Here is a 20,009-nt window from a genome sequence, read left to right as displayed (position 1 = left end):
CTGCCCTCTCTTTCATTCATCTTGTGAGACTCTGCAGGACTCAGTGGCTTCTAAGCATGAGAAGCGATGTTGTTTGGTTTCCTGTGGGAGCACAGCTGGCCTCCGCCCTACAGAGGAGGCTGTGTCTTGCATTTGTTTTCTCCAACTGGAGCCCATCTACCAAGAGTTCTGGGTCCTCTCTCCATCATTCAGCATTTCTGAGCCTCAGTTTCCCAAGCTGTGAAATATGGTCTATGACAATTGTGTTTGAAAAAAAACCAGGCAGCTCTAGGTAGCCTCCTGGGACTGTGGTGGCTAGAAGCAGGAGAAGGGCTGGTGACCCCACATGTGTCCTCTGTCCCACCTCCCAGAAGCAAGAGGTGTGCGGAAACTTAACACTGCAGCACCACATGCTGGAGCCTGTGCAGAGGGTCCCTCGCTATGAGTTGCTGCTCAAGGACTACCTGAAGAGGCTCCCTGGGGATGCCCCAGACCGGAAGGATGCTGAGAGTGAGTGGTGGTGGCCATGAAGCTGGGGGATCCCTGGAGGTGGCTCAGAACCCTGGGGGTGAGCAAAAACACAAAGAAAGATGGAGAGACTGGAGAGAGAGATAGGAAGAGAGGAGAGGAGGGGGAGAGAGAATATGAATGAATAGTACAGAAAGTGATTTGGTCTCTGTCTAACGTTTAAGGACACTGGCCCTGGGAAAGATACTGCCAAACATTGGTTCCATTAGAGCTTAGGTCTCAGGAATGGACTCCACGGGGCCACTCATTACAAGAGCCATGACCAATGTAACTGGTGGGCAGCACGGGGCCAGGGGTTGTGCAGAAGTGGTATTGATCCAGCAAGCCCAGAAAAGGGCTCCTGGCCTCATTCCTTCTCTGGGCTAGTGCTCTGGAACAGTCTGAGCACCCTGAGAAAGGCCAAGTACAAGGACAAGGCCTCCCACTTGAGGCTTGCTTGTAGGTTCTACCTCTGCCTCTCTAGTGAGAAGGCGTACCAGAAGAAGCAACTGGGTACCCAGGCTCACTTGGTCTTCCTCATGCAGGGTCCCTGGAACTCATCTCCACAGCTGCTGACCACTCTAATGCTGCCATTCGGAAGATGGTAAGGAAAGTAGAGGGAGGCATGAGGAGAGTGAGGGTGGGTGGACCTTGTCAGAAAACACCTTTACACCTGTTCCCAAGTGGGATCCATCAGTGAGCACATACACACCCAGACTCCCCTGTACACACCAAGTGCACCTTATACTCCCTAGTAATACCAAATGCAAACTTAGCCAAACAGGCATAGGCCCTGCCCTTCCAGTGCAAGCCAGATGCATGCCCCACCTCCCCAGGACATTCCAGGTGCACACCTAGCTCTTCTGCAAGGTTCTGGGTACTGCCCTGTCCCTCCTGTGTCTCATGTATCCTGTAATGAGCTGTTTGGCTCATTTGCATCTACAGCATCCGTGCCAGAAACAGAAGGACCAACCTGACTTACCTGCTTCTAGGTGACCACGCAAAAATCACTCAAGTCCAAGGACAGAGCTAATGAGGCCTAGCAGGTTCAGACCCAGTCCATGTTGCTATTGTCAGGGCCCTACAGGCTCTAATATACTTTGTGTTATGTTGACTTCTAGCCAATTGTAAGGACCATCACCTGCTAGCCTTGTCCCATCATACCTTTGGACATTGTGACTCCCAACAAGTCACCATGGCCTGGGAAAGGTGATATGTAGAGTGGCCCAATTTGGGTTATAGCCATTCAGCTGACCTCTTCATGCCTGTTTCCTTGTCTGTAAATCAGAGATAATAATGGAACTCACCTCATAGAGTCTGTGTTAGAATGAAATTGTTAATGGTTAAAGCATAGATTGTATAGAACAGCCCCTGACCCATAGCACAGAGGTAGCTGAGATTTATTATTCTTTGCATAATGTGCTTCCAATCCCCCTTTAACACACATCTCAGATGTCATCCTGTGTTTCCTTCCCTTTTCATTGGCAGCAGTTTCATTGCTCCAGTGTGGCTTTGGGTCACACAGTTGCAGGGCAAGGCTCTGCTTACCTCTGAGTCCCCAGTAGACCTTTGTTCCCTGTGATCTCCCTGCTGCCTGAGTCTCATGTCCCTTGCAGGAGAAGATGCACAAGCTCCTGGAGGTGTACGAGCAGCTGGGTGGGGAGGAGGACATTGTCAACCCAGCCAACGAGCTGATCAAGGAGGGCCAGATCCAGAAACTGTCAGCCAAGAATGGCACCACTCAGGACCGACACCTCTTCTTGGTGAGCCAGGCTGCCATTCCAGCCACAGACACCCTACCTGGCCCTGCAGGCCCTGGGTAGTACTGGCAGAACTCAGAAGCCCAAGGAGGGAGCTTTTCAGTGGCCTCTTCCGCTAGGGCTGCTGGGCTATCACTTGCCAATGGCTCCGCCCTGGTTTCTGTAAGCATCTCATATTTATATCCCTCACATCACCGTGAAAGCTTCTTTTTCTAATTTTACAAAATGTGCATCTCAGGGAGATGGCTTATTGGGTAAAGGTGCTTGCCACCAATCCTGACAACCTTGGTTTGATCCCTGAGACCCACATGGTGGAAAAAGAGCCAACTCCCCCAGGTTGCCCGCTGACCTTCACTTGCATTTGTGCCATGGCACATGACCTCAAGTGAGTTTGAACACAAGCATGTCCCAAGCTGTCTGCACCTACCAACTCTATTCCTCCCAACTTGCATACTTCTCTTCCTCTCCTAAATGACACATTAAGAAACATGGGATAGAGTGATTGTATTAGTCAGGGTTCTTGAAAGAAACACACACACACACACACACACACACACACACACACACTATATATATATATGTATATAATTTATAATTTTTTAAAAAATGTACATTCAGAAAAAAATCACTTTGACCATTTTTCTCTGATTTTTGACAAATGAAATTGTAATCATGATCAAGGTACAGAAGCATTTGAATCCCACCTAAATCCCCTTGTCCTGCTCCAGTGTAGTTGAACACTCCCCTAGCACCCCACCACTACTGATCTGTTACCTGTTTCTATAGTTTCACTTTTCTAGAACAGTACACAAATGCCATGAAACTGGCCTGGCTTCAATTCTGAGATTCATTCATGTTTTTTGTTTTTTGTTTTTGAGTATTTTATTATTTTTATTTTATGTGTATGAGTGTATTGCCTGCATGTATGTGAGTGCACCCATGTCGTGCAATGCCACAGAGGTCAGAAGAGGGCTTCGGATTCCCCTGGACCTGGAGTTAAGGACAGTTTGTAGCTGCCATGTAGGTGCTGGGAATCAAACCCGGGTCCTCTGCAAGAACAGTCAGTGCCCTTAACTGTTGAGCCATCTCTCCAGCCCTGATATTCATTCATGTTTTTACATGTGCCAACAGCTCATTCAAAAGTTTTGCTTTCTGGAGCTGAGAAGATAGCTCAGTCAGTAAAGTGCTTGCCTTGAAAGCATCAGGACCAGAGTTCAGTCCCTGAAACTCATGTAAAGAAGCTGGGCATGGTGATTCACACATGTAATCTCAGTTGTAGGGAGGAGGAGGCAATTCAGGCTCACTGGTCAGCCATCTTAGCCTACTTGGCAGTTCTAGGCCAGTGACAGATCTTGTCTCAATATAAAACAATATAAAAAGGTGAATGGCAGCTGAGGATCACACCTCTGACTTCCATACACACCTATGTATACACACACACATGCACTTTCACATCATACATACTTGTACCTACATGTGCACTCTCACACATGAATGTACACACAAAAGTTTGCTTTCTTATCACACAATGAGCTCATGTGGATGATGGACAGACTGAAAATAGGAATTGGACAAAAATAAAACTGTCATCTATAATCTCCTCACTCAAAGACAAAATAGAAAAATTGTGTGCATATGTTTTTTGATTTTTTTTTTGGTCTTTTTGAGACAGGGTCTCCCTATAGCCCCGGCTGTCCTGGAACTCACTATGTAGACCAGGCTGGCCTTGAACTCACAGAGATCCACCTGCCTCTACCTCCCGAGTGCTGGGATTAAAGGCGTGCGCTACCATGTCCTGCTGAATTTTTTTTTTTTTTTGAGACAGGGTTTCTATGTAGCCCCAGCTGGCCTGGAACTCTCAGTGTAGGCCAGGCTGGCCTTGATGTTACAGCCTTGATGTTACAGAGTTCTGCCTGCCTCTGTCTCCTGAGTGCTAGGATTAAAGGTGTATGCCACCATGCCTGGCCCCTGTGTGCATATTTTTAAAACTGTGTTTTACTTTATGGCATCAAAGCAAAGATTATATGGGTCCCCTGTGAGGGGTTCCCTGTGCCCCCTCCCCCATGCCATCTTTCTTGCAGTTCAACAGCATGATGCTCTACTGTGTGCCCAAACTACGGCTCATGGGCCAGAAGTTCAGTGTCCGGGAGAAAATGGACATCTCTGATCTCCAGGTGGGTGGTTCCTTCTCTCCCCTACCCTCTCTCTAGAAGGAACACACGCTGGGATGGCTCTCACTGCCAGCTCTATCTGTTACTCAGGGGTTTCTGGAACATCATCTTGTCCCTGGTGTACTGGGCTGGATGGATAGAATTCCCTACAGTCTAGGGTTGTCCCATTTGCCAAGTTCCTAATGGCCTCATGTAGAAGGAGGAGCAGGAGACTGAAACTAAAGTGCACAGCTTTGGGGGACACATGGAGCAGAGGTGGAGTATCACCTATGGGGACTCAGGACCCCAAACACAGACCCAGAGGGATATTCAGGCCATAGCGTGAGTTCAGAATGGAGTGTGGGCCTGCTCATCTGGCTTGGGCCCCAACTCCTGAGCTCTTTCCTGCCCTGCATCATCTCTGACTCAGAAAATGCTGTGCAGGTGCCTTTACATCTTTGCTGTCCGCTAGGTCCAGGAGTCTGTTCCATATCTTGTGACAGTCAGGGCTGGAATGGATTCCATCTGCTATGGAGAGGGCTTTGAATTAATAATTTCTCTAAAATAATTGTTATTTGAAGGTGTTTAACCATTTAAAAAAGCAAAGATCTGTTTAAATCACTACCTACTCCATAGAAGTTCCCTTGAATTTGTCTGGATCCTTTTTCCATAGTTAGAAGAAACCATTTTTGCAGTGTTGTTCTATAAGAATTCAGTCCTGGAAATGGAGAGATGGCTTAGTGGTAAAAAAAAAACAAAACAAAAACCCCTCCCCAAAAAACCCTCTTGCTGCTCTCCCAGGGGACCTAAGTTTGTTCCCAGCACCCACATTAAGCAACTCACAACTGCCTGTAACTCCAGCCCTCTCCTGGACTCCAAGGACACCTGCACTCATGTACATATACCACCCCCCCACATACATATACACAAATAAATAACATAATCTTTAAAAAAGAAACCAATACTGTTTTAATGACTTGAATAGGCTAATTTAGTTCTCAACCTGTGGTGGGAATGTCCAGAGGTTTCAGTATGGGTCCAGTGTCTTCATTTCCAAGTTGGAAGACTCTACCTGGCTGATTAGGGGTGGGGATTCTGACAGGGGTCAGCCCAAGAGCTGTCAGGAGCAAAGGTTTGGCCACTGTAACCTTCAGTCATGTGATGTTGAGAAAGGGTAAAAAAGCCGAAAAGGAAGTGACCGCATTCCTCAGTTCTGTCTGGCGCACACCTTTAAATTCATAATGCACATACCCACGTGGGCTCAAACATCTGCTAAGGGGCAGACATAGGGATCATTTCCTAAGATCTTCATCCCTCCTAAGGGGTGCAGCTGTGCTGGGAGGTGGACCCCTGCATGCTGGTGGGGAAAGGCTGGGCCAGGGATGCCTGGCAGGCAGGTGCATTGCTCAGCAGCAGTCTAAACAGTCCCAGCTCTGTGTGGGCAAGGCCACTGGTCTGCCTTCTTCTACAGGCTGGCTCAGACAGTGGCCACAAGGCCCTGAGTTTCAATATCCCCTCCCCTATAAGTCTGAGAGCCCATGGGGCCACCTCTGATACCTCCATAGGGAAAATAAGCACCAAACCTCTGAATCAGAGAACATGGGACTGGAGCTGGGGAACAGCTAAAATACTGAATTAACATCATTCTGTTCCATGTTTTCGTTCCTGCAGGTACAAGACATTATGAAACCAAACGCAGCACACACATTCATTATAACAGGAAGAAAAAGGTCTCTGGAGCTTCAGACTCGGTATGGCACACACCATCTCTTAAGTGGCTGCCTGGAAATGGCTATACATATATATTACACACACACACACACACACATTTCAAAATCAAAGATGGGGACTAGGGAGATGACTCAGTAGGTAAAGTGCTTGCCACTCGAACTTGAGGATCTGAGTTCAGATCCTCAGCACCTACATAAGAAGCCAGACATAATAGTGCATATGTGTAATCCCAGGTGGAAACAAGCAGATCCTGAGGCTTGCTTTTTAGCCAGCCTAGATAAATCAGTGAGCTCAGGTTCAGTGCTGTCTCAAAAAATAAGGTTGAGAGTGATTGAGAAAGACACCCAATGTCAACCTCTGTCCTACACACACACACACACACACACACACACACACACACACACTCACACACGACTGTTACTAAATAGCCTGTTCCACATCTTGCTTTTTAAAGTTAATTTTTAGGATGCATCCCATAACCTTAAATCATTTCCCAGGTTAACATAATCCCCCTCAACCTCATTAACCAGGGACCAGCAAGATGACTGATCAGGTAAAGGCTCTAGCTGTCAAGCCTTAAGACCTGAGTTCCATCCCCAGAACCAACATGATGGAAGGAAAGAATTAATGCCTGCAAGTTGTCCTCTGACCATCACACATATGCCACACGCCCCTACAGTCACACATACACACACAAAATTAATTAAAATGTAAATTTTTTTTGTCTTTTTGAGGCAGGGTCTCCCTGTAGCTGAAGCTGGCCTGGATTCTCTATGGACACCAGACTGGCCTCGAACTCAAAGAGATTCACCTGCCTCTGCCTCCCGAGTGCTGGGATTAAAGGCGTGTGCCACCAAACCTGGCTTAAAATGTAATATTTTTTAAAAAGACCATTAACCAGGTTCCATGGACAGAAACTTGGCTCCTCTGGGTCTCACCTCTGCAAACGGATGTGAACAGAGTCCCTATACTTAGGCTTTTGTACATGTGTCACTGCTGCTGTGAGATGCATTTCTGAGAGAGAGCTGCTGGTCAGCGTGTGAAGATCTGGTCTGCTACATTGTACCTGTGGCATGAGAGCTTTATGATCATGTGTCAGGGTTCAGGGTGCTGTTGATCTACAAGGCAAGCCTGGCCCCATGGGCCACAAGTGCTCTGAACATTTGGAACTACCTTTCCAACCTCGAGCTACAAGACAGTGATTGACTGGGTAGATGGGCAGGTCTGAGAGATTGATAGTATTCAAGGGTAGATTATTAAAATACTGGGTTTTGTCTTCGTAGGACAGAAGAAGAGAAGAAAGAATGGATTCAGGTAAAGCTCCCTCTCTCTCTCTCTTTTTCTGTCTTTCTTTCTCTCTCTTTCTTGGGGATCAAACCTAGGGCCCATGCCTACTAAGCAAATGCTCCCCACTGAGCTACATTTCTAACTTTTTTTTTCAAATAGAGTCTTGATAGGTAGTCCAGGATGGCTTCAAACTTTTGATTCTCCTGCCTCAGCATCCTGAAGGCTGAGATTTCAAGCATACATCATCGTATCTGGCTTACTTCCCCAAGTTACTGTAGAGTACCATTTCATGTTAGAAGATGTGGCCCGGGAACTCCTCCCCCACACTAGCATTCCCTGTCCCCGTATCCCACCCCAGAAGGAGGCAGTGACCGTGATGAGCCTTCATCTGTGGTTTCAAGTGGCACAGGCCTTTCAATCCAGCTGTTTGAGCCCCTCCTCTTTAAGTAAAGAGCAGGAAAGGGCCTGCATGGGCCAGGGGCTACCTGTTGTCTCTTTAGTCTGGCTGGCTTCAAGGCAGTCTGAGTCATTGGTCAGGATAAGAGGGTCAGGGGTTCTCGATGGACACCTAGACTGTGTGCTCTCAGCATCCTTCCCCAGCCCTCTGACAGCCCTGAGGCTTTGCTGTGTGTCCAGGTCATTCAGGCCACCATAGAGAAGCACAAACAGAAGAGTGAGACCTTCAGAGCCTTCGGTGGTGCCTGCGGCCAGGATGAGGAGCCCAGCCTATCTCCAGACCAACCTGTGAGTCAGCAGCCTGCATCAAGGGAAGATGGGGCCAGGGAGAGAGACCCAGGGGTGGGGGACAGCTCAAAAGTACATTCATCTGCCGGGTGTGGTAGCGCACACCTTTAATCCCAGCACTCGGGAGGTAGAGGCAGGTGGATCTCTGTGAGTTCAAGGCCAGCCTGGTCTACATAGTGAGTTCCAGGACAGCTGGGGCTACAGGGAGACCCTGTCTCAAAAAAGACCAAAAAAAAAAAAAAAACATTCATCTGCCCGCCATGTACTGAGCATCACTGCAGCCTCCTTGACCCATTGTTTTGTGGGAAACACTTCTCTGGTGCTGTTTTGTCATCTTGGTGCCTTTGGTATTGCAGCCCTGTGCATTGAGAGAGCTTTTATCTTTTCCCTATGGAACCTGAGTCTCAGAAGTTCAGTGATATGCCCAGGCCACAGTGCCCTTCTGACACTCCACTCTGAATAGCAAGTAACTGTAGGTTTTTGTGGTTGTATTTTCTCTCCAAATATAACCCCAAGGTATCAGCTCAAAACCCTTTGTGGAGAGTTGCAGGAATGGCTTATGGAGTGCCTCCAGGGGTACAGGAGGAAGACAGGACTGAGGTAGGGACTGGAGTGGCCATCCTCATGTTGGGGCTTCCACAAAATTAGAGAGAGCAAACTAGATATGGAGGCTGGTTTCTGCTGTGTGAGGAGGTCCTGAGAATTGCACCTGAGAATTAGAGGGGGAAAAAAAAAAACTGGGAAGAGGCATTCAGGAAAGACGATGAAGCCCCCCACAACATCAGCCTTTGTGGACTACTTCGTCCACACTTATGGGTGCATCTGGAAAGAACACCACCCCCAGCCTATCTCCTCAAACTGTACCTAGTTCCAGCTGTCTGTCCTGCACTCCCAGAGGGTCTTCCCATTCATTCTTGCCTCAAACCTGCTTCCATTTTAATGCTTCCTGGGTGCATTTTGGAGGAAAAGTCAGCACTCTTCCTGGGAAGAAAGAGTCCTGTGAGCTCCCCAAGGGCAGGTGACTTAGGGATAGAGGGTATAGTGCAGGCTGTTGTTCATCAGCTGCATCCGAGCTCCGCAGACTCTCCACATGGACAGGGAGGATAAGGAGAGCATCCTCACCCTGCCACGCAGGATGATTGTTCAGTGAGCTATGGAAGCCTCGCCTACCCATGCCCACCTCATAAGAACACTAATTATCCCAGGCACCTTCAACTCAATGGCTCCCAACTTCCAGCATTTATTAGTCCAGTCATCTCTCCTCACTGCACAGAGTTGCTAGGTGGAGGAAATGCCCCTGCTACACGGGACATGGGAACTGCTCTTCATTCATATCTGTTTCTTTCCAGGTCCTGAGCACAAGTTCTGTGGAGCCTGCAGGGGTCACAGACAGCAGTGGGGGTACTGCAGGGGTGAGTGACCCCTACCCTGCTGCTGTTGGGGGCAGTGATCAGACCTAGGTAACCTGGAGGGTGAGGATCCAGGAGTTAGTTTGTTCTCTGCTTTGCACTCAGCACCTGGGTGTGCAGGTGTGAGGCTGAGGCTAGGCATTGGTGACTTGGGTGCCAGAGGTAGAGGCTAGAAGGGAGCCTGCTGGTAGACATCACACATAGTATAATCTGTCCTTCACCCTGGACCTGCAAGCTGAGCTGGCAGTCAGGGAGCCTGGGGCTCCCCATCTCTCTCCCTCTGTGCTTTTGAATGCATGGCTCAGAGCCAGGCAGCTGTGCCAGGTACTAGCCATGGGACCTGGCTCTGCTTCCTCCATTGTAGTCTGGGGAGGTTAAACAGACTGAGGCACTTACATGCTTGCCTACAGTGAGCACTGGCACCTGAGCCACATCATCACCCTGGGGTTCCACACTCACCAGCACCTGTGGTGACAGAAGCTGTGACAACTCTGAGCTATAGCTTCACCTGCAGGTTGGAGTAACAGTTCTCCTGGCACCTTGCTGGGCCCTGCTAGACTACTGGTTCAGGAAGAATGACTGGGTGTCACCTGGGTGGGCTCTCCCCATCCCATCTCCGACATGGCTCTTCTCCCTGGTGTCCCTTGATACTACCTTGGTGCACAGCCCAACATTCTTTTCCACACACCTGCCTCCCCTCCTTCATGCTTGCTCTCTGCCTGCTCCTCACTTTGTCTCTGTCTCTGTGTCTCTCTTTCACAGTGGCTCTGTCTCTCCCTGTCTCTTCTCTGCTTCTGTCTGTCTCCCTCTTCTCTATTTCTCTTCTCTGTCTCACTGCATTAGGGACAGGATGAGGCCTAGAGCAGCTACTGACTCAGCTCTGGAGCACTGAAACTATGGCCTTTTTAGGTTATGGCTGCTCAGTTCTGATTCCCATAAAGAAGTGGATATAGGTGCAAGGCAGTCAGCTAAACTACTGTAAGGCAGATGAAGGTCATGGACAGAGCCACCTGTAGTGAAGGGCACGGTTGGGTTGTCCTGCCCTAGGTCCTCTTCAGTGGGGTAACGTTGGTCCCCATGGGCAGAGCCATGGCCTTTCAGGGTGGACTGGATATTGCTGTCCCCCTTCCCTGTGACTCGGCCTTTCCCAAGTCCCTTGATATGAAGTCAGGCTGACTCATATCAGGCCACCTTGAATATGCTTATGAGACTTCAGGGAGGGACGAAGCATTTCAGGGGCATGTCAAGGAAGGGAAAAGGGGAACCCCAAGATAAATAGGAACTGGGCAAGAGGAGAGACCTCCCCTTACTGAAGGGCTGTTGCTGTCTGCAGAGCAGACAGACATCCTGAGGGTGAGTTTTGTTGAAACTGAAAGTCTGAATGTGGTGTGGGCAGCCTGTGGGGAAACAAACATCTAGACAACCCCAGTGGCTTCCTGCTCAGTTTGCCTGGGCCTGCTTCTTGCCACCTACTGGCAACATCCTGGCCTCCCATCATTTTACCAGGCCCCAGGGGCTTTGTGCCTCCTATAGGCTCTGCCCACATCCTAGAAGCCTTGTGGCCTGTGCCAGTGGTCCTTGATAAGTGCTTCTCACATTAACCAACCCAAAAGCAACCTTCAAGTTGCTAACCTGCAATCCTGTTAGTCCCTTTCCTGAAGCTTGTGGGTATGTGGATGAACCCACATATTGAGTTTCCAGAAGAGTGCATGGTCACCTGGTCAGAATGAGCTCAGCAGTTCATGCAAACATGTATACAAAGTATTCCCTAGCCAGCCCCACATTTCTAGGCTAGGATGGGCATCTGTGACCATCTCCTTGATGATACCCTAGACTCTGTTCCTACACTGTCTGGTCCTTAGCCCTGGAATGGGCCTGTCAAGGCATTCCTGGTCACCAACTGGTAGCCATGGCATCCAGACCCATGTAAGCCACCAGCTCTTGGTTCATGCAATTCCCTACCAGGTTTAGCCCACAGGGCCTAGTGAGGGGACCCTCAGGCTCCTGGAGTTGCAGGCATGCAAAGGGGCAAGCTGGGTTTGGGGTCATTTATAGGGACAGTGGTGCCTGGGGCTATCCTGAGGGCATTAGCACTTGGTCCCTGCATGTGGGATATCCCACAGCAGAGACCAACTGCGGGTGGGTTCCCAGATTAGGAGGATGCAGCTAGAAGGGAGCTGAAAGGCCATGTTTGAAAACATTTCACCCTCTAGAAAGACAGGCTCAGAATTGGCCCTGGATTAAGGCCTTAGGCAAGTTTTGCCCACCCTAGCCTGAGTTTCCCTTGGGATGGAGATCAGGGAAGCTTTAGGATATCTGACATAGGGGCTGTTCCTGCTGGCTGCCCACCTCCTTTGATTGAGAGGAGGCACCTGGAAGCCCCTTCAAACCACATCCAGGGTCTGCCTGGGTCAGGCTGTGGTCATCATATGTTCTGGGTGCCACAGCCATATTTGAATACCTGGTCTGGCCTACTTGCTTTGCCTGTTCCTGCCCACAGCCACAGCCTTCTACAGATGCTAGAGTGTTTATCCCACAGCATCCTGATGTCAAGTTCTGATGTCCTTTTCCCTGTCCCTTCACCTATACCAAGCTGAGGCCAACCCTTAATCCAGAAAACAGCTCCACAACAACAGGCCTGCAGCTTTGGCTGAAGCCTCTGGGTGCTGCCATGGCCATGGCCATGTACTTCCCCTCGGGGCCTTTCCTGAGCACATCTGAGCTGAGCTGAGCTGAGATTTTGGGTGTACTCTGGATGACTGGGGGTGGGGGCGCCTGTGGACCTGCACTGAGTGAGCATAGCAGGGTTCACCTGTGTGCAGAAGACGTCTACAAGATGCTCAAAAGCAAGTTTTCATTTTGCAGCCAGAATGGTCTTTACCATGGGTGCCAAACTTACACTGCTTCTTGGCATGTTTGGAGAGGAAATCCCTTCAGTGTGCTGGGTTCACTTCCTGTGCCCAGATGTCTTCAGATGTACAGCCCCTGTCAGCTCTTTCCTAAGAGATGCTAAATCCCAACCAGGAAGTTTTGCAAGTGCCCCTGCAGAAGAATTCAGTCTTCCGCATTCTGCAAAAGTCCAGTTGCTCTTAACAAAAGTGTTCACACCCACACCTCCCAACACACAACTGAGTCTGAAAGCCCCCCTACAGAGCTCCAGACCTAGTGTGAGTGGAACATAAACCCATCCAAGATGCCATCGAAGCACCATCCCTGGTCGCCCTCATGCCAGTAGCTTCCCCACAGTGCTGGAGATGGTCCCATCCTATGCCCACCATTGGGCTCCAGAGCAGAAATGCCTGTAGAGGGACCAGACTTGGCCCTGTCTGGGCCCAGCCACCTCTTGTTGGAATGACCTCAGGCTATACCTGCCCTTGGCCTGTGTCCAAGTGAACTGCCAAGCTATTCCACCAATTCCCAGCTTTGCAGCTAACCTGTCAAAGCAGACATGCTAAGGGAACCACCTTGTCCACACTTGGTAGAGACCAGCCTCTGGGTTGATTTTAGTATGTTTTAGATACAGCCCAGGGATCAGTCACTCATCCCATTTTATAGATGAGGAAACTAAGGCTTAGAGAAGTGACCCATCTATCCTGGGGTCCATCTCTGACCTTGCACTGCCTATAGTCAGACGGGGAAACTCAGACCTAACTGGGTGGCCCAGGTGAGCCTGCTCCTGCCCTCCATATCACTGTCCTGAGTTCAGGCAGTGTTGGAGAGGACACAGCAAGGAGTCAAGTCTGAATGCCATCTCAGCTTGCTTGGTTTCCTCACATGCCTTCTCTAATGCTTTTGTGTGACTGGCACACTCAGGCATGTGGGTGTACATGTGTGTTTATGCATATAGTATGCCTGTCCACACATGTTCAACACAGAGCAAGCATGTAGTTGAGTGAAGGATGGTGTTCAGGATCTGGGGACACATGTGGTCCCTCAGCTGCAGTCAGGGACACCCCAGTCCCTGGCAGCAGGTGTCATCTGTGTAGACTCCTGCCCATCCCAGTACATTTTCCTACAGAAAATTGCTATTTTCTCAGATACAACAGGTAAAGTCATTGGCTAAGTAGTCTTGACCTCTTAGAATCTTGCTCCAGGCCATACATGCAGTGGGGCAGCCCTGGGGCAGGGCTGGGGAGAGGTATGGCTGCCTTAGTCCTACCTGTTCCCCTCTGCAATGTCTACTCTTGCCCTGGGTGTGGTCACGTGCGGAATCCCGAGTTGCCCCTCCATGTCCCAGTGGGTCATTGTACACTTACATTCTGAAACTGATGGCCACTTGCCTCCTGGTAGATCGAGTCCAGAAAGTTGTCCTCTAAGAGCAGGCGTGACAAAGAGAAGCCGAGCTGTAAGAGCTGTCATGAGACCTTCAACTCCATCACCAAGAGGAGACATCACTGCAAGCTGTGTGGAGCGGTAAGCTCAAGGCAAGAGGGAGGGAGCAGCTTGGAAGTGGCAGGTAGCCACTCCCTGGTTCTCACAGGTCTTTGTGGGTAGGTGGCAGCCACTACCAGCAGGTGGCATACATTTCTGAAGGGCCATTCATGTACACACCAGGGGGCTCTGTGGACCATACAGCAGCCCTGCAAGACCTCCAAATACCTGATAGGAAGCAACTGAAAGGAGGAAGGGTTTATTTTGGTTCATAGTTTATGAGGATACAGTCCATCATGGCAGGGAAGGCATGGTGGCTGGAGAATGAGGTGGTTGATCCTGTGTATTTTCAGTCAAGAAGCAGAAAAGAGAACAGAAGTGGGGATGGCTATCAAACATTAAGTTCTGCCCCAATGATTCACTTCCTCTAGTAAGGCTCCATCTCCTAAAGATGATTCTACAACCTTCTAAAACAGCAGCACCAGCCAAGTGTTCACATCCATTAGCCTATGGGGGCATTGCACATTTAAACCACATCATCTCCTGGATGCAGAATCTCTTGAGTTGAAACTATCCCTCTGAAGTAGAAGCTAATCTCTAGGCAGCTCCAGTGTCTTACAAACATTCCTTCCAGCTTTAAAAGTGCTAGATTTGGAACCACAGTGCCCTTATCTGGGTGTGCATGAGATGATGATAGTGAAAGGATGCCAGTACCCTTGTACAAGGTATCATGGAGATGGGGGAAGGTGGACGGCTTGATCATGGTGGGAATGTTCCAATGCCAGGAGGTTCTGGTGGGACCATGCAATGAGGGGCCACCTCTGACTGATATCCCAAACATATGCCAGCTCCATTTCTCCTCTGTCAACCCCAAAGCCCTTGCTCCTGAGAATAAGCTACTGAGTCATTGCTTAATACTGAGCATAAAATAACTTGAGGAAGGAACTTATGGTTCAAGTATTTTTAGAATTAGATATTGTATTAGGGTTCTCTAGAGGAACAGGACAGGATGATTATATATTGTTTATTAATCAGCTTTACTTCAAAGTTGTAACAGCTGCATCTCACCTGAGAGGCTTAAAACCTGGTAGTTTCTTGGTCCTTGAGGCTGGGTGGTGCCGTAGTAGCCAGAAGATCCCGCCCGGGCTGTCTCACACAGGAGAGGCTGAGACCCCAGTAGTTGCTCAGTCCATAGGGCTTGGTGCTTCAGCAGTCCAAATCTAGTGCCAAAAACCCAGAGGGTTCCTGAATAGCCACTGGCCCTTAGTCTGTAGTAGAAACTCAGAAACATTGGCTCCAATGTCAGCAGCAGCAGCAACAGGATAAATAAATCAACTCCATGGTGAGAGGGAAGGCCAAACAAACAAAAAGGGAATAATCCTCCTTCTGCCATACCCCTTTTATCTGGACTGTTATCAGAAGGTGCTGCCTACATTTAGGGTGGGTTTTCATACATCAATTAAGACAATTCTTCAGCTGGGTATGGTGGCTTTTAATCCCAGCACTCAGGAGGCCTAGGCATATCTCTCTAAATTCAAGGCCAGCTTGGGCTATCTAGGCCAGCCAGGGCTGCAGGGAGACCCTGTTGTTTTGTTTTGTTTTGTTTTCAAAAAGATAGTTCTTCAGGTGAGGGCTCCCTACTCAGTTGATTCCAATCTGTGGCAAGCTGCCATCAAAACCAAATTATCACAGATATCAAAGTTGCATCTGAGGGAGGAAAGAGAGGAAAAAGTGAGAGGAGAGGAAAAAGTGAGAAGAGAGGAAAGGAGAGGAGAGGAGAGGAAAAAGTGAGGGGAGAGGGAGAGGGAGAGGGAGAGGGAGAGGGAGAGGGAGAGGGATCTAACCATAGAGTTAATGATGCTTTTCCAAAGGATGAGAGCAGATTGGTGTTCCCTGATACACCATTTCATAAAACTTCACTATGCTGGCTGGGGTAGGGCAAGGGAAGAATAATGGATGAGTCCTCTCAGCAGGCAAAGGGGCTTGTTGTCAAGCCTGAAGACTTTTTAATCCTGGGGCCCACATTGTAAAAGGAGAGAACTGACTCCTACAAGATGTCCTCTGACCTCCACATGTGTACAGTGGCCCACATGGATATACACGCCCAGATAGATAGATAGATAGATAGATAGATAGATAGATAGATAGATAGATAGATAGATAGATAGATAGACGCCCAGATAGATAGATTAGATAGATAGATAGATGATTGATAGATAGATGGTAGATAGATGGATGATAGATAGATAGATAGATAGATGATAGATAGATAGATAGATAGATAGATAGATAGATAGATAGATAGATAGATAGATAGATAGATAGGTTCTGGGTGTCCAGGGAGACTAAACTCACTCTCTTCCCTTAGATGGGGCTACTGGCACCCTAAGACAAGTCTTGGCCCTCCATATACCTATAACTCTCTCTTCCCCTACCCAGGATGCCTGCTCACAGGAACTCTCTGTCTTGCAGGTCATCTGTGGGAAGTGCTCCGAGTTCAAGGCTGAGAACAGCAGGCAGAGCCGTGTCTGTCGAGGGTGTTTCCTTACAGAGCCCACAGTCCCCACGAGTCCCAGCACTGAGGCTCCCACTGAGCTCAAGCCAAACACAGAGGTGGGTAGCCCCGGTTCCTGGGATCAGGACAGATGCAGGGGCATCTCAGAGTAGTCCAGAGGCCTGGAATCAGGGCAAGCCACTTGGAGCATGTGTGTATCTTAGGACTTCAGGGGACTAGTCAGGGTAAGGGCTTAGGAACCACTTGCACTAGGAGTTAGATGGAAACACATGTCAGCCCTACTCCTGGACTGACTAGAGGGTGCAGCATGGCCTTTAAGTCCAGGCATTGAGGTCAGGGAAAACACGAGCTGGGAGAGGGGTTGGGGGACTCCTCCATTGCCAACACCTCTGCTTCTCCCTGGGTATGGCCACTGCTTTCCCAGCCTCCTTCTTAAAGGACACAATCCCTTTTATGTAGTCTCAGGACATCTGGAAAAAGAAAATTGCCCTTTTCCATTAAAAATACATTCTCCCTAATTTCCACTTGATGTATGTAGCCAGCTGCAAGCTGGAGTCTCCTGGGAGCTTTCTGTAATGTCAGTTTCCCTCCCAAAAGTGGCATGGGGTGGTCTGAATGAGCTAGGTCAGCAGCTGTCAAACCTCTTGCCACCCTGGCAAATCTGCCTGGGAAGTCAAGGACATAAGGCTGTTGGGACCAGGGCTCTGCATTGGCCTTCATGGTGAGGCCTTGACCCTACCCTCTGGCTCTTCTTCACTCTCTACTCTCAATCCTGAGATGTATTCTGGGAGCCCTGGGGGTATAGGCTCAGGCCTTGGAGGGGCACTGAGTTTTAGGGGGAACCAGCACTATCAAGAGGTATCAGAACCATGTCCAAGTGGCTCAGGGAACTTGTCTCCATGATAGAGCTAAACCACATCAGAAGAGAAGCAGGGTCTACATGGGATATATGTGAGGTGTATATGTACATGCATGTGATGTGTGTGTCCATGTGTATATGTACTGGTGTGGTATACAAGACAGGGGTGGTGGTGTCTGAGTATACAGTCTGTGTGTGTTGAGGGTGCCAAACTGTAATATGCATGGTCCCTTCACCCTATAACCCATATTCCCCTGAATTTCACCCTGATTATATTTTGTATTTTGGGTTTTGTTTTGCTATGTAGCCCAGCCCAGCCTGGAATTTACAATCCTCTTGCTTCAGCCTTCCAAGTGCTGGGATAACAGGCATGAATCACTGTTTTCAGGCTTCCTCTGATACCTTGATGCTGTCCTAACCTGCCATAGTCTCACTCCCCTCAGGGCCCAGAGACAAATACTACCTGAGACCACATGGCACTCATGCCCCTCCCACTGGCCTCCAGTGACCCCTCCAGACTGTGTCCATGCCTCAGCCATGTCTCTGTGGCTACCTCCTTCCAAGCACCAGCCCTTGTCCTGTCTCAGCCTCCTCAGGGGACAAAGTGACCACTACAGGTGAGACCACCCCGACCTGTATTTCTGTCTCCAGAAGCCACCCTCTGTGGATCCCCAGCCTAGCCTGCTCTGTGGCTCACTGCGTCTATCAGACAATGGTACAGCCTGGAGTGAAGTGTGGGCATCCATCCCTGAGTCAGATCCCCAGGTGCTGGACCTGCAAGGAGACAGCCAGGTATGTATCTCTCCAGCAATGTGACCTGGGCCTCAATTTCCCCCCCATTCCCAGAATAACACTCTAGCTCTCACTCACAATAGATTAATTCCTGTAACACCAGGATCCTAAAGACAGCCAGGGTGAAAGCAGGGGTAGGCAGGTGACACAGACGCTGGCCCCTCTTCCCACTCAAATTCATTCATTCATTTACCCCATCATCCATCCATACATCCGGGTGGATGCAATTGGGCACTACTGATCCTTGCCCTGCCCCTCTCAACTCCAGTTGCTAGTCACAGGGGCTATCCTGCCTCATCTTCCCTGGGGTTGGGTGTCTGAGAGAAGCTGTAGATTCTGGGGAGGTCTAGAGAGGTAAACAGAGTCACCTCCCAGCACCTCCCTGAAAGAGAAACTGTCCTTGTAACCGGGTGGCTTGGGTATGTCTGTCAGCCTTTCTGGACTAAGCTGCACTATGTGGGGCTGGGGACTAACATGAACCCGAGCCCCCCCGACCCTTTGTCTTTCTTGCAGGTTGTTGGGCTGCCATGTACCATTCCTCTCCCTGGCTGCACTGTGAGTGTGCCTGACCCTGAAGCGGGGCTGGATGCAGGGCATGTCTGGAAGCTGCATCAGGGCCCAAAGACCTGGTGGCTGAGTGCCCCCTCCACAGAGCTTCAGCAGTGCTGGCTGGAAGCTCTGAGCACCGCTGCCCAAGGGGACACAACTGGGGTCAGCCCAGGCCCCTTTCAGCCCCAGGCCCCAGCAAGCACCGACACTCCATGAACAGAGCCTTCTATGGCCCTTTGCATTGCTGCCTTGGGCCTATGTTCTCTTCTTGGTGACATTAGAAGCCATGTGAAGGATTGAAGGACTCCTGGGACCACTGAGGATGGACTGGTGGCCTAGAGACCAGGAGAGTTGGCCCTGGAGGGTCCCTATACTTTGGGGGGCAGAAAACTGGGGCCTAGAGTAGATACAGGTCCAGGGGTACCCCACAAATCTTAGACAAAGGCTCAGCCTCTGGCTCCAGCCCCAGCATTGTGGTCAGATCAGGGAGCCCAGTCACCACAAAGCAAATGTGGCCTGAGCAGACTATGTGGTGACACTGGCCCCAAAAGACACAAATAGGTTGTATGAACACTGCCCAGTGGCCTTGTCTAGCCTGGTGTGCAGTTGCCCTAGGTAAGGCACGGCTGCCTGTGGCCTGTCATGGCCATTGCCCATCTGTTCCCATTGAGTGAGCTGAACCATGACTAACTCCCCTGGGCTCCACTTCCCCACTCTGCCCTCTCCTGAAGCCTCGCCTCACCCACTTCCCCTGTTGAGTACTTTGGAGAGCAGGGAGCAGAGGGCCTGCTTGTCCCACCATTCCCAGACAGCCACACTCAGAAGCTTTATAGGGAGGTTTGTCCTTCCATCTGTGTGGCAGGCTTGTGAGATTTGGAGCTGGCCCCTCTGTGGGCAGAAGCCATGCTTGTCAGCATAAATAAATACTTGCTGTTAGCAAGTGGACACAGACTCAGCACCTTCAATCCCACTCCTTTGCGAGTCCCCTCAGGGTGGGCAGCTTGTGGAAGGATAAGGGACAAGTGTGACAGGATGGCATGGACCACATACTTGTCTTAGAAAACAGTTCTGCATCCTGGTCCTGCAGGAAGTAGCTGGGCAATTGAGCCCTACAGCAGGGTGGGAGTACCAGCATTCAAGATGTGGTAACAAGGACATGGGAGTGGGGGTGCTGTTTGCACCAGAGCTCTTGAGAGCTTTTAGGGGAGTGGGGGATTTATAGACCAATGATGGGATTTTGGTCCCTCAGGATTCCTATCTCCTAGCATTACGTGGCACTATTTAAGGACAACTGAGCAGACATATAGAGGAACTACCTGGTAGACTGAGAGGGTTTAAGGCCAGAAATGGGTGCTG

General features: G+C 49.7%; 1 protein-coding gene across 6 annotated transcripts in view; it reads left to right on the top strand.

The window, feature by feature from the left end:
- Positions 1–19,598, top strand: part of Fgd3 (FYVE, RhoGEF and PH domain containing 3) — a 67,780-nt gene extending 48,182 nt beyond the window's left edge. For all 6 annotated transcript variants that reach the window (XM_029556017.1, XM_008852841.2, XM_008852849.1 and 3 more), the window contains 12 exons: positions 351–489; positions 1,032–1,090; positions 2,103–2,249; positions 4,328–4,420; positions 6,068–6,147; positions 7,411–7,441; positions 8,051–8,158; positions 9,508–9,570; positions 13,858–13,980; positions 16,411–16,551; positions 17,964–18,104; positions 18,618–19,598. In XM_029556017.1, the coding sequence (XP_029411877.1) occupies positions 351–489; positions 1,032–1,090; positions 2,103–2,249; positions 4,328–4,420; positions 6,068–6,147; positions 7,411–7,441; positions 8,051–8,158; positions 9,508–9,570; positions 13,858–13,980; positions 16,411–16,551; positions 17,964–18,104; positions 18,618–18,869 (1,377 nt within the window). In that variant the 3' untranslated portion in view covers positions 18,870–19,598. The remainder of the gene's footprint in view (positions 1–350; positions 490–1,031; positions 1,091–2,102; positions 2,250–4,327; positions 4,421–6,067; positions 6,148–7,410; positions 7,442–8,050; positions 8,159–9,507; positions 9,571–13,857; positions 13,981–16,410; positions 16,552–17,963; positions 18,105–18,617) is intronic.
- Positions 19,599–20,009: the final 411 nt, after the last annotated feature.

This window comes from Nannospalax galili, unplaced genomic scaffold (genome assembly GCF_000622305.1).
Source record: "Nannospalax galili isolate Female #2095 unplaced genomic scaffold, S.galili_v1.0 scaffold1532, whole genome shotgun sequence".
NCBI lineage: Eukaryota > Metazoa > Chordata > Mammalia > Rodentia > Spalacidae > Nannospalax > Nannospalax galili.
This window is presented reverse-complemented; position numbering and strand designations above follow the sequence as displayed.